The sequence below is a fragment of the Ruditapes philippinarum genome, unplaced genomic scaffold, assembly GCF_026571515.1.
Source record: "Ruditapes philippinarum isolate M1 unplaced genomic scaffold, ASM2657151v2 ctg633_1_1_1_1, whole genome shotgun sequence".
Lineage (NCBI taxonomy): Eukaryota > Metazoa > Mollusca > Bivalvia > Venerida > Veneridae > Ruditapes > Ruditapes philippinarum.
The window spans coordinates 160,512-175,901 of NW_026861215.1; the positions used below are offsets into that span (position 1 = coordinate 160,512).

The following is a 15,390-nucleotide window of genomic DNA, read 5'->3' on the forward strand; positions in this document are numbered from 1 at the left end:
AGTATTCTCTTTCAATTTGTTAGGGCTTTTCATATATTAAAAGCATTGATTGAAATTGAATTTACTAGTTGTTGTTGTTTAGTCCATCATCTTTATATAGTGACACTTATATATAAATCTACTGAGCCCTGAGAATTTACTCCACTTATAATTTGTGATCGTTTGGTCTCCGTGTAAAGCATTGATTCTCATTAGAACCTGACCACTATTACACTTTATTCAAATTATTCTGAATATTTCCAATATGCTGTTGGTCTCCGTCAAGGGGAGGTAATGTCACCTCTACTATTTTCATTTTTTGTAGAAGACATTGAATTGTATCTTCAAAACAATCCCGACTCAGGTTTAATATTAGATGATATTGTTTTAATACTTTTACTTTTTGCAGATGATATGGCAATTATAGGCAAAAGCCCTGAGGAAATACAGGAACTTTTAGATCTTTTGTATTTATATTGTAACAACTGTGGCCTTAAATTAAATACAACAAAAACTAAAATAATGGTATTTAGAAAAAGAGGTCGTATTTTAACAACTGAGCAATGGAACTACAATGGCCAAAATATTGAAGTAGTTAATGATTTTAATTATCTTGGGACAGTTTTTAATTATACGGGCAATTTTACATTAAATCAGGAATATTTGAGTGGTAAAGCTTTAAAGGCAATGAATGTACTTCTTTGTAAATTGAAAAAATTTGACCTTTCTCCCAGAACATTATGTCAGTTATTTGACTCATTTGTTTCATCGATATTAAATTATTCATGTGAAATCCGGGGATATACTAAGTCTAAAGAGCTAGAAAGAATACATTTAAGATTTTGTGAAAGGTTATTAAGAGTTCAACCTAACACTTGTAATGCTAGTGTATATGGCGAACTGGGAAGATATCCCTTATATATTCATAGGTTTGTAAGGATAATAAAATACTGGTTAAAAATTGTAGAAACTGATAACATTATCCTTAAGACAGTATATAATCAAGCTCTAGATGATAGCAACAATGGTCATAAAAATTGGGTTTCAAATGTAAAGAAGCTTTTGAATGATTATGGATTTTCATATGTATTTGATAATGTTGATATTATTGACAAAAAAATATTTTTATTTGAATTTAGAAGTCGTGTTATTGATTCTTTTAAACAGGAATGGTATGCTACTTTAGATAATAGTTCTGTATTGTATATGTACAAAAATGTTAAATGTAGTTTTGAGTATGAAATTTATTTGGATATCTTGCCAAGATGTTTAAGATTTTATTTCTGTAGATTAAGAATGAGTACTTTGTCTTTGAGAATACAAACTGGCAGATATTCTAGAAATAGAATTGTTAGAGAAGAAAGATATTGTTTATGCTGTAATACCTCAGACATTGAAGATGAATTTCATTTTGTTTGTATATGTCGTTGTTATTCAGAGATAAGAAAAAAATATTTGAAAATTAAATATACCAGAAACCCGTCAGTTTATAAATTTTTACAATTAGTGAACTCAAATAATAAATATGAATTAATTCAGTTATCAAAATTTGTTAAAGAAGCACTTGCTTTGAGAAACACACTGTTAAATGTTGAGCGTTAAACATCATAATAGCTCATTCTCCTTTTCGTATGTCTTTGCTTTTTTGGTTCGTAGTATACATATTTATCATTTAATTTTCTTGTTACTAGATAAATTTAGATGAAGAATTTTGAAATAATGTCATTATTGCAATTACCATTATATTGACGTTATGCTTGTAAAAATATTGTATTATAGATGATGTACTATGTACAAGTCTTAATAAAGTATCTGTTCTGTTCTGTTCTGTTTATTTCTTGTTGTTTATTTCTTGTTGTTGTTTTTTTTTTTTTTTTTTGTTGTTGTTTTTTTCTAAATAATTATTAGGATATTGACCTAGTAATGCGACAATTTTATTTGTATATGATTGTTTCTGCCCTTTGGTGTAGGTCTTTAGGATTTGTTTTTTCTGGCATGAAATTAAATCTAATCGTTGGTCAAAAATATAAATATGTATACATCAAAAGTAAGTGTGTCAACAATTTGATATCCGAAACAAATGTAATGAAATTGACGAACAAAAGTAGGAAAAACTACCACTTACAGTTCCATTTGAAAGCGAAACGAAGAAAGTGAAACAATTATACGTCACAATCATTAACTGTTGTATCGCCATGCTAAAATAATTCACGAAAATCGTTACAAATGCTCGATACGGTATTACCATTTCGTACATGACATTACATTTTGCTGTTAGATACTTTATGTAACAGTAAGCTGTGTCTACTGCTGTTAGATTAATTATGTAACAGTAACAGCAGATATAGCTGTGTCTACTGCTGTTAGATAAGTTATGTAACAGTAACAGCAGATGTAGCTGTGTCTACTGCTGTTAGATTAATTATGTAACTGTAACAGCAGATGTAGCTGTGTCTACTGCTGTTAAATAAGTTATGTAACAGTAACAGCAGATGTAGCTGTGTCTACTTCTGTTAGATAAGTTATGTAACAGTAACAGCAGATGTAGCTGTGTCTACTGCTGTTAGATAAGTTATGTAACTGTAACAGCAGATGTAGCTGTGTCTACTGCTGTTAGATAAGTTATGTAACAGTAACAGCAGATGTAGCTGTGTCTACTGCTGTTAGATAAGTTATGTAACAGTAACAGCAGATGTAGCTGTGTCTACTGCTGTTAGATTAATTATGTAACAGTAACAGCAGATGTAGCTGTGTCTACTGCTGTTAGATAAGTTATGTAACAGTAACAGCAGATGTAGTTGTGTCTACTGCTGTTAGATAAATTATGTAACAGTAATAGGAGATAAGCTGTGTATATTGCTGTAAGATAAATTATGTAACAGTTACAGCAGATATCGTGTTGTGTCTACTACTGCAGATATCGTGTTGTGTCTACTACTGTTAGATAAGTTATGTAACAGTAACAGCAGATGTAGCTGTGTCTACTGCTGTTAGATAAGTTATGTAACTGTAACAGCAGATGTAGCTGTGTCTACTGCTGTTAGATAAGTTATGTAACAGTAACAGCAGATGTAGCTGTGTCTACTGCTGTTAGATAAGTTATGTAACAGTAACAGCAGATGTAGCTGTGTCTACTGCTGTTAGATAAGTTATGTAACAGTAACAGCAGATGAAGCTGTGTCTACTGCTGTTAGATAAGTTATGTAACAGTAACAGCAGATGTAGTTGTGTCTACTGCTGTTAGATAAATTATGTAACAGTAATAGGAGATAAGCTGTGTATATTGCTGTAAGATAAATTATGTAACAGTTACAGCAGATATCGTGTTGTGTCTACTACTGCAGATATCGTGTTGTGTCTACTACTGTTAGGTACATTAGGTAGATAGGTAGGTAGGTAGGTAGGTAGGTAGGTAGGTAGGTAGGTAGCAGGCAGGGCAGGCAGGCAGGCAGGCAGGCAGGCAGGTAGGTAGGTAGGTAGGTAGGCAGAGCCTCGTTACCACCGTAAACAGTTATCCACCGGCTAGATAGTCCGATCTGTACCGACAGCCAAGTATACGTCCAAATTTATGGTGAGCAGTTGACCGAATAGAGCATCTTTTTGGTACTGTATTCGAAAGGAACCATAAAGTGTGTGACAGTGCTGCAGTGACAGTGACTCTTCAAAAGTCTACAAAATTTTCCTTCTTTCTTATATATCATATTATAATATACATGTAGTATATAAATGCAATACCAGTCTGTTGAAAACAATTTATCAAAGAAGAGAAAATTTCACATGATCTGCCTCAAGGGGTAGGGACTGTATGGTTTTAGAATTCTAAAATAATTTGTCATTTGATATGCACATTTAAAAATGAATTTCAAGTTAGATTTATTTTATTGCATGGTAAAAAGCGATTGCTGGAGCGCTGAAAATCGAAAAGAAAATGTCATTTGAAGGCATTGAACGCTTATGAAACATAACAAACATTACCTTGAAATGAAGGCGATATACGGATCGCATTGTAATACCGCACTTTCGGGTCAGATCCCAAAGTGCGTTACATTTGCATCGCACTTTTGAGGTCCAACGCACTTTTGGGTCAAAATCCATAAATTGACCCTAAAGAGCGTAAATATTAAACATATCAACGCACTTTGGGTTACAGAGTTCTGAAGGTGTCAACTGAGTTCTGCATAAATACTGAGTACTGACGTATTTTCGATCTGCGACATTGAAATATTTAAGGTGAAGTTCGAGATGACGGTCGATACTTTGTTTGATGATAAAGTGATAAAAGTTTCATTTATTTTACCACTTGAAATATCTGAAAATTGTGTCAATATAAAAAAGTACTCTAGTACATAAATTGTGAATGTATTCCTAAAATAAAAACATGCATTGAGTCAGTCTTTTACTTGATAACTTTTGGTGCCATATTGAGTACATCCGTAACTCTTGCAGGCAACGTCCGGGATGATCCGGAAACATCCGGCATTCGACCCCAGATTAATATCGCCGAGGTGGTCCGGGATGATCCGGGAAGTATAGCTTTGCCGGCTTCATCCTTGGCTCTGCCGGGAATGACCGAGGTTAAAACGGGGAATCACCGCCGCTCTGCCGGCACAAACAGGGGATGATCCGGGCAAATGCTGGACAGAGCTCCGGTAAACGCCGGCAGAGCCCCGGAGGGTGCCGACAGAGCCCCAGAAGATGATGATGGAGCCACGGCTGATCCCGGTAAAGCCCGGGCAAAGCCCAGTTCATTTCAAAAGAATCACGACAAATTCCGATGATTTCACTTGTTTGTTTTTTATTCGGTCTTGCATAAGGATTTTCAAAAAAAACATCATGAATTACTGTATTGGAACAATAGATATAATATCAAATAAAAATTATATATAATCATTGTCGCGCGTTTTCAATCCACCGGAGTTCTACCGAGACTCTGCCTGGATCGTCCTGGGCTCTGCCGGGGCTCTGTTAGGCTCGACCGGGGCTCTGCCTGGGTCAACCGGGGCTCTTATGGCGTAATCCAGGAACGAAATGGGAAGCACCGGTATGGACCGTAGATCATTTAAAATTCCTATTGATTCTGCTGTAATTTAATATAGAGGCTATTCGTTGCCAAAAATCCAGCCTTTGAAACTTGACAATACATACTTCGGTTCTACTAAACAGATTAGTAAAAATCTAATTGTCGATCCGAGAGTTACATACTGCACTGGTATTAAGCATTTTGATTATCTCGATTTGATAAAATGAAAGCTGAAGCTGTTAACTTGCAACTTAGATAAATTGCAAACTGTATTTATAAATGTATAATTTTAAAATTTGCGACATGTAGAAATGTAAACGATAGAACGTACACAATACGTTTTAATGATGTAACTACATCAACTTGACACACTCAGGTTTACAACACCACACTTTCCTGTTACATTCTAACGCGATTAACATTTGTAAACGATTTTGCAACTTCCATATATGGAATTATCACGGAAATAGACGAAAATTAATAGGCGGAGCCAATTTCACAAAAGCAGAATAAAAAGAGAGGTAACTCTTGCTGGTACAAAAATATTTCAAATTATATATAATAGAAACTGTTACATCAATCTTGACTTTGAACATCCTCTGATTTTGTTAAAACGTATTCTAGTACAGGATATTCAAGTAATGCAAAATTGGTTAAGATATAATGTAAAAATGTAACAACGTATATACTGATAATGAGCATAATAATATGCAAAAACTAAAGTTGGTGAAATAACATAAGGAAATGTTTCCCATATATAATGACACACATTACTAATCATTGATATCAATGATAGGGTTTTGTGAGCCACGGCAATACTCTTAAGCATATCTTTTTTTTACCTTCAGCAAATAGTACTAGAATGCGGTACATGGAAGGCACTTTTGGCAACACGAACAAAGAGAACTGAACAATAAGCCTGTGCCTTCTTTCTTTAAAGGTCTATGTTGGATTGTAGAAAAACTCATATTTTTGACCAAGTGTATAACCACGAAACAATGCAAAGTTTACTATCGATAATTCCGTTGTATAACCAAAACTTGTGAATTTGTCCCATATTAATGTTGAAATAAATATTCAGTGTATCCTGGCAACTCTGTTTACCTCCATTGGGAGGTATTTTGAGTCATAGGATGAGATTTAGCCTTTTATTGTTAAATATATGTAAGCTGGCGTAGGTTAAGGTCTTTTCATGCATTGTGCTGAATCAATAGCACCTCTAAAATATGTGTATACATGCTGTCATTAGCTGTTACCTAGATTTGCTGTCTAGATTTGCTGTCTATATGATCAAAAACAGAGAACTACTTTTATGTACATGAAATACTACACAGAATATTTATTAAGTTTTGTAAGTGATGGCTTTCTAAGAGATAAAATAAACAAGGTAGACATAAATTGATAATCAACATACATACATTTGGACTCATTTAAATTTTACTTTTTGAAAAACAAAATGGGAAAAATGGGAAAATATATGGTAAAAATAAAAAGTTATGTACGAAAGGCTACATACAACTTTGGTTATAATTTTACTATAATTGTTAAAAGTTTTTTTCTTGTCAACTCATGCGCTAGAATTAAGGCTACTAATATAATAGTACTACTAGGAAAGACAACAGCCAGAATTTGGTCTGTATTAGTAATTAGTCGTATCAAAATCTCTATCAGATGTTGACTTGATAATTTGAAAGTGGTAAGGTAGCAGCTTATCTGTAAATGTTACTCATTCCTATGCAAATTGGAATAACATCAGTAAAATTTATTTGTCGTTGAATATAGTCTTATCAATAGTTTTCACTTCCTTGAAAAATATTTAACCTCAGACAGTATGTAACCTGGTGTTTTGGTTTTTTTTTAAGTTTCTTTTTCCAGGAAATGTGGTGTCTACAACGTTTTAAAACTTATATGCCTATATTCCTTTAAAGTCCGCTGATGTTGATTCTAGGCAATCATGCAAGTGAATTATTTTTAGTAACTAAACACCTAAAAGGTATGATAAACGGAAACTACGCCGCTTCTTGTCGCCGACATGAGCGGAAAATACGTTTGTTTACGATGATTTAGTGGGCGGGGAAATGGGCGGAGCTTATTTTATCTCCTATTGAAAAACGTATATAAAGCTGGATTATGCTGATCTGAATCATGATGGTTCGACAATGTAAAGCTAAGAATGTAACTTCTGTTTTGAGTATTCGAACACTTGGTATTGCTACTATCAGTTAATGTTTTGTCGTTTAACAAAATGTATTTTGTTGAAATGCATGTTTACAATGTTAAATCGGCAAACTCAATCCAAGTATGCAACATTGGAGTTTACATACAAAGAAATACAATTGTATTTGTTCCATTAACAAACTGTTCAACTCAGATCAACAAGGCTGGATTTTTGGCAACGAATAGCCTCCATAATTTAAGGCACATGTTTTGCGTCTATTTGATACCTTGATTTTATTTAAATACGATGCATTTTAATCAAATGCAGTTATATTTTTTCTAAGGAACTACATGTATAAATATACTCTATTACAATGTCCTGGCGAAATATTAAGTTTCTCGATCGGACTGTAAATAGCGACTTTTACAAATACATTATTAAGCTTGTTTTGTAAGCTCCGTAACAACCGCTCGCCAGTGGCCTTTTTAATAGGAAATCTTACATACTTCTTCAGAAAGGGCAAACATGAATTTTATAATGTTTAAATAATGTAATCAGAGAAAAAGTAGATGCTTGTTACCTGAATAGAGTAGCAATAAATGTGAAATAATTTGTCAAAAAAGTAGCAAAATGTAAACAATGTAGTATCGTACTTCAATATAAATACTAATTCACTGTAACTTTCATTGCCTAAAAGTAACAGATGAAAAAATTATTCCGGTAATTGGCAAATGAGTAACTTTTTGGATACTTTAGAAGTACACCAAAATCTAAAAGCTGTTATGAAATACAAATAAAGCATAAATGTTATTTTTATTATCTCGGGACGCTCGACACCTCGCCATCCCCTCTAGACCCCTCAGTAATTCAGGGCAAATGTTTTGCATCATTTGATACCTTGACTTATGTTTACCTTTGGATTTGACTACAATATATCATTTAAAACGTCATGGAAATTATATTTATTGATTGACATTTTATGAACCCAAAGTGCGATCGCTTGTCTGATGCCAAAACATGCATAAGTACCTGTTTAACACGCGTTGGGGTCAAAAGTGCGGTGTTACAGTGCATAATCACGTGATTTAGACGATAAAACAGCAATGAATAAGACTGAATATTGCACATGCCGATTAATTTGAAACGCATCTGTTACTTGTTGTATAATTCTATAATGCTAATGATTTTTAACTTGTTCATGAAAAAAGCGGGGTTTCAAGGCAACATGCCTCTATATTTATGCTAATTATCAAACTTTTGAAAATATATTTCAAGTAAAAAAATTTGTGAAATGTACAAAGACAGTAATTTACACGTTGCAAACGGCACTCACAATCCACGTTACTTGTCAAAAATATATTAAAACATAAAAAACATTAATGGGTTAGTTACGCTGTATAAATATGGTGATAAATGCTGCAAGCACATAACATGTAAATTATTTCTACAATTGTTTTACTTCAAAAAATCTAAAAGCATTTTGCCCAAGTTTGATTTCCTTGTAGAAAAACACATTACAACAGTTAAAGTTTAGTAAGCATGTATCTTTATGCGTGAGAATTGAGTAATGGTTCATAATAATAATAAATAGAATAATTTAATAGAAGTCAAGTATGATAATACGTTTTTCTTTCATTTGCGATATCGTAGACTTGCAAAATCTTCAAAAATTGATATGATTTTTTTTCATAAAGTGGTAACTTGCATATTACCCGGTACCATCCTTAAAAAACATAAATCATACTTAGAGTCATATGTTAATAACTTAAGTAAGTAAAGTAGTATCTGATTCAGATTGTATTAAATATGTAATGGTAACGTCTGTCACGTAAGGTACAGTCACCTCAAAACATTTTATTAAATTATTTATGGTATTTTCCGACGAGATTTTATATTGATGCATTAAGATAGATAACCCCAAGCGTTTTTTTTTGTACATTTTTAGATAAACATTATCACATTAAGTAAAAATGTTGTAAACAAAATTGCTCGTTGGTGTGTAGCAAACAAAGACTATATACACTAAATACCACAGAAACCGTTATTCATATTAAGTCTGCATTTATGAACGGTAGAGGTGTCAGTCAACAAAAACAACATAAAAAAAACTAACAGAATCTATAGAAAAAACTGGCAGATACTTATTTGCAAACATTCATAACAAAAGATGAATACAAAATTACACTGTGGAACTCTGTTGCTATTTACAAGTAAGTCAAACATATTTATTGTTCTTTGTTTTCAAAAATCATTTTAACATGTATCTAGAGCCTTGGTCGAAAAAGTATGCAAAGCGTTACAACTTTTCAGGCCATTTTCTGTTGTCACTCATTTAAAATGGAAGAGATAGAGTTTTAAGCTAAATATTTATTTTATCTTAGACGAATGAAAATTAATACAAACTCTGTACCACAGACATCAATTTACTGCAAGTTAAAGAATTAATCACAGCTTCCATAAGAATATTTCTAAGTATTTTATATAAAGTGTCTCTACTACAGTACATAGATTTCAGGACTAAATTGAATAATATTGAAAAGACTGGAAGTGGCTAATACATAATACTAGGGTAAAAGGTAACATTCTATTTAAGCAATAGTTCAAACATACGCCATACTTGTAATGGAAGGAGATCCCGTGACGATCACGTGCCCTCTGACCGGAAGTTATAGATACCCAGTTTGGACTGGACCTGCGTCTTTGTCGAACCCTTTAACGTCAGGATCCACTTTTAACGAGGATGATATGCAGTGGGCGGATAGTGACGTAAACAGACATATACGACTGACGGAGGCTATGTTAAAACATGACGGAACATATACATGTCAAGATAGTACTGGAAGAAGGGCATCAGTTAAACTTGATGTGGGATGTAAGTTTGTTATAGACATATATGATATAAAGTTTATCACATACCACTTTCGCTTTTGCGACTCCGTAAAAATGGTATTGCACGGCCGTGCATATTTTTACGTGACGTTATACGCGTTGAGTGAGATTAAAAAAAGTATTGGAGCACCTAACTTAATACCGTAATCCGGTACATAACGGACAAGACGCCTGAATGTTTAAATGCTTAAAATCTTGTCTTTTAACCTTACGGAATGAACTTAAGGTATAGCTCATCTTTTCACATCGATTTATGTATGATAATGAATGAAAAATGTTGTAATCGGTGGAACAAAACACCATATTTGTCCATTTTAAGACCATGATTTCTGCAAGCTTCTACAGGTACTGCTTCATTCGCGTTATACAAACATAGCGTTTAGACGCGCTAAATGGTCTTTTTTCATTTCAAACGGTCGTTAGATTTGGTATGTGATAAAAAGAATATTATACTCGTGTAAGTTCATTACCATGATTACTGAATTTATTGAACTCGCTGTTTAAAACAATATTATGCTCGCCAGAGGCTCGTATTATAATTTTAGTCAAATAAATTCAGTAAACTTATACTCATTCAATATCCTCGATGTTAATGTTTTTAAACTACGTGTATATTTGAATGTTTATAACTGAATGAAAAAAATGTTGTTTTTTTTCATGATTTCACATCTGATTAAAAGTATCAGTTTTGGGTTTATATAAACGCTTACACACTTACAGATGTCTTTACACATTTATAAAAGATCAAAATATAAAAATATTCTCATTTACATTATATCCATCTAAAGTAATATCAATATACTGTTATTCAACCCCTTTGCTTATACATGTAGACAGGGGTACTTCTGCATATTTGGACATCTTTTAAGAAATTAATACAGATTGCAAGTTCCTTGTGCTAGCTTTAATTTATCACTTTCAATATTTTAACTCGTCATAAAAAATACAATCATGTATTTTGAGGTTCAGTATGGTAAGTGAGGTCTGGCGTTTAAAAATTGCATTAGCGGCTAACGTCAAAGTACCAGTTTGTTTGAAGTCTAAATCAATTATTCAATTATATAAAACTTCATTATTATAGTTTTTCATACCGGCCAAAGGACTTTTTATTATATGTTCGTGAAAGGTCCTTGTCCCTAAAGTCACAGTTCAGATCAAGGTTATCTCTACCTGATGGCAAAATTAACGTTTTAACTGAGCTAGAACTGTGTGAATATGATACATAATAAAACACTAAAATGTAGAAAATGATTTAATCTGTTTTATTTGTTTACGATGTCGCTGGAAGATCTTTGAACGGAAAATCATATTGAATTTTATGACTTAAATGCTTGTCTTTACAAGATGTTTCTGTAAATTCGTTATTTTTTTAAATTGTAAATGCATAATGCAAAAAAGTCATGTAAATCAATCATTCGTGAAAATTCGGCGGATTTCATCATGGTCCTTATCGAAATACATGTAATTATTTTGAGAGCCGGGACAAAACATATAATTCCAGTTTCTGTATTGATTTGAAAGGGACATGTTTAGTTCTGATCTTGTGATTTATGTTAGTATGTATTGTAAAATTGTTTATATTTGTATGACTGTAGAAGTAAAACATACAGTATAATTATGTTCTTTTCTGTTCTGTTCTGTTCGGCATATCTTATTTGATATGTTTAAGTTATGGCCTAAACATTGTTCGTTTCAATGGTGTTATATTAATTTGTAAGAATATTTATTTGCACATTTCCCTTTCATACTACATGTAATATTTAAAACGCCGCCAATAAAACTGCACAAAAGAACTGAAATCATGTACATTTAATTTTTGTCAATGTGTAAGCTAATAGTATTTGTACAAAAGTTATAGTCTCTACATTGAATAATAGCGACAAGCTTCGGTTTTATTGCATTACATAGTCCAAAACATATTTCACATCATCGTATTTATAAAATATCTCATAAAAATGCATATTTAAAGTAATATTATTGGTACTGACAAAATGTTTCTCTTTTAGATTACAAAATGCCATCGATAGATATAGAAACGTCAAGCAGTGGCCGAACCGTCCTAACGTGCGGTGCATACAGCAACCCAGCCTTACAAATACCAGTTAAACTTGCTACGGCAGCAAACATAGATAATCCTCAACCTGGTGCTAAAATTACATACAACGGCTGTGATCCGGTACACATCTTTTACTTTCTACTCTTTGTTTGTTTGTTTGTTTGTTTGTTTGTTTTAAGCATAAGTTAACCATTTTACTGTTTATTTCATATAACAGAACTTCACTACCCTGTGTAACAAATGAAAATCGCTGGCCAGCTTAAATTATAGAGACTTATCGGATGGCAAAGACGTGTACGTTAGCCTAGCTCTATTTCGGTGACAAAAGCTCTAAATTTTCGCTTCCAGTTTCCTTAAAAATAAGCATTAGAATAAGCATGAGAATAAATTTCATATATTTGTTGTTAGGCATCTCGTCTCGGTTTGCAAGTAAATGGCAATATCAGCAAATAACTGTCACAATGATTTTAATATGCGTTCACAAATAATACTAGTATGGAATAATACTAAAATGCTTATCTTAATTAAAAGAATACATATCTACAGACGAAGAAAACATATAAACATAAGCCTTGCAACAATCTCTTATATAAAGCAATTGAAATATGTTCTAAATCTTAATATAATACTTTTAAAAATAACGATGAGGCTTTATCACAACTATTCATTATTCTAATAAGATGTTCATTAACAAGGTGAGCTCAATCTTTGTACAAACTGATGATATCTTGTTTATATTCAAAAAATAATGCTGACTAGTGGCGACACGTACGATTCATAATTGGATTTAGTAATTTATATGAACACTTTATGTTTATATGATGACAATCTAAAACAGCATAGTTACCCGAATGTTGTTTACATTACTAAGATATTAACATTATTATATTTTTTATCCTAAAAGTCGAACCTCAATTATATATTTGACACATGATTGGCCTAAATGATGCAGAACACTTCATTAATTCTGTAGTATTATTGAAGGATTAAAAGAATTTAGATTGTACTAGCTGTGGAAAAAAATATTGAGCATGAGTTCCAATTTTAAACATAAAAAATTATGGTAACCATAAAACAGTTTTTCAGAATATTGGTTATTTTAACTCAAAGCAAAAAGGGCTTATTATCAGAATAATACTTTGTGGATAGTTTTGGATTGTCCTGCCATCATAAAGTCATCAAGAGTTTTATCTTTTACAGGATGCAGACATGGATAACAGAATGTACTGTTCCGTTACCGCTGTGTGGTATATGTGGAAGGGAGACAACGGCAAGGAACAAAGCTGTACTTTCGTCGTTAATAATGTCACCAAAAACATTCTTGCTAAGAGGGCATATTTCAATTGTAAGATTCTTTTTGAAATTATGTAATTTTTATATATTTGTCCGAATGAGTTACTTGTTCTGAGGGTATGGGATATCTATAAGCTATTAAGATGCTGTATTGAACGTTTTGAGTAATAACAACTGATCTTGTTTTAAGAAGTAAAATATTAAAAAGAATCGCATTGATATATATTGAATAAAAGGCAAGGTGGCGATAGTATACAAAGCAAAATGATAATAAAGTATTCAACACTTAAACACAAATTACATACAGAATGGTAATCGAAACGATGTTGTTTTTGTATCACTATGTTATAACAAGTGTTTAAATATGTATTATTTTCAGTCCCACCTACTATCGTTAGAATATCTGGCAATAAACCGGTTACAAAGGGTCCGACATTGCCGTTGACTTGTTCCACAGATTCGTCATATCCAGTTTCGACTTTGGTTTGGCGAAAGGGTACAGGGAGTGCACAAACCAACCCTATTATCACGAACAACGCCAGGAGCACTGTGAGGGATGATAAATACAATGGCAAGAACGTCTCTCAAATACTATCCTTAAAAGTGACGAACGATATGTCGGGTGAGAGAATCTCCTGCTGTGCGTCAAATGTGTGCGCCTCAGTTACACTGTCCATTAATATAACATGTAAGTTATCTTAGCATTATTGTTTGTCCAGAAAACTTTGCCAAGCTTATATATCTTAGATACTTTAGACTAACTAGAGGTACTTAGTACGCATATACATTGGTAAATTTTAAAATAGTTTTGGAATAAGAAAACAAACAAAGATTATCTTAAAGCTTGTTTTGTGAATTTAAAAATTTTAATGTGAAATGTTTTATCTAGATTGAAGCTCTTATATGATAGTAAGCGTTGAGATCCTTGTATCTTGGCGTCTTTCCATGTATAAGGCCGAATCTGGAAAAGCCTGACGGCGACCTCGGTAATTCATATAAACAATTAGGATCATAATCAATATTCAATATTCTTTGAATAAAACATAAAAAATTATTGTAAAGCAAAATGTCCGATGTGCACAATGTATAGGATACAAATGTATCTTGATATTGTCCAAAAGACACTGTGTTTATCGCATCATGATTAAGAGTACAATGGACAGTGAAAAATCAGGTTAGTGAATACAATATATACAATATATACAAATCTCGTCATTACATCGATACAACATATTTTTAGGATAATTTGATTTGTTTTTTCTTTAATACAGCTGATGGGTCAACCGTGACAATGTGGATGGTACTAATGGTAGCGTGTATAATCTTAACAAATCTCATAAAACATTAGTTCACTTTGATGTTAGGGTACATATATAAACTGATGTGACAACAGGTGTTTTTTCCCACACGCTAAACTTCGCTGAAAATGACTTTGCGAATCTTGTAGTTATGTTCCGTTTTAGAAACAAAAATCAGAGACATATATAATCTACATCTCTGTAAAAATATAGTGGGGAAAAGATGACGATCGGCCAATGATTAGCTTTCTACAAGGCAACTACACGATTATACTATTATTGTACAAAACTATCTTAAAGTGCTTCAAATATCATCTTAATCATTTCATTCTTTGTTTTGAAGATTTATTTATATTGATTCGTTGTAATCCATCAAGACTTTGTTCATCAATATTCCATTTTATTATTTTACTTAGAAATATTTGTTCAATAAAGCTTTTATATTTACTTTTACATATATATTGTTTAAGCTACTTTACATACACATACATGTTAGTTGCCAATTTAATAAAAATAAATAAATTTTAGATATTTATGTTTCCATTTTGAGTTTTACTGTAACAGTTAATCTCGCTTTCATACTTCGTTGTTTCCATCGCCACACCACACTTGGTCATGGAAACTAAAGTGAAATGTACTTCAACATAACCTGTAGAATATGTTCTTCATTCAAAAGTCAATTGTCGCACATTAATCT

The 15,390-nt window shown here is 32.4% G+C and overlaps 1 protein-coding gene across 1 annotated transcript; it reads left to right on the forward strand.

Annotated features, from left to right (window-relative positions):
• Positions 1-9,230: 9,230 nt before the first annotated feature.
• LOC132714919 (uncharacterized) lies at positions 9,231-15,189 on the forward strand. The gene is made up of 6 exons (XM_060697846.1): positions 9,231-9,367; positions 9,751-10,029; positions 12,053-12,222; positions 13,303-13,447; positions 13,775-14,083; positions 14,667-15,189. The coding sequence occupies exons 1-6, from the start codon at positions 9,325-9,327 to the stop codon at positions 14,741-14,743; spliced, it is 1,023 nt and encodes a 340-aa protein (XP_060553829.1). The 5' UTR covers positions 9,231-9,324; the 3' UTR covers positions 14,744-15,189.
• The last annotated feature ends 201 nt before the right edge of the window (positions 15,190-15,390 follow it).

Coding starts and splice junctions, on each gene's coding strand:
- LOC132714919 (XM_060697846.1), top strand. CDS start 9,325: ATGAATACAAAATTACACTGTGGAACTCTGTTGCTATTTACAA. Junction 10,030..12,052: donor AGTTAAACTTGATGTGGGAT/GTAAGTTTGTTA, acceptor TTTCTCTTTTAG/ATTACAAAATGCCATCGATA. Junction 13,448..13,774: donor TAAGAGGGCATATTTCAATT/GTAAGATTCTTT, acceptor TATTATTTTCAG/TCCCACCTACTATCGTTAGA.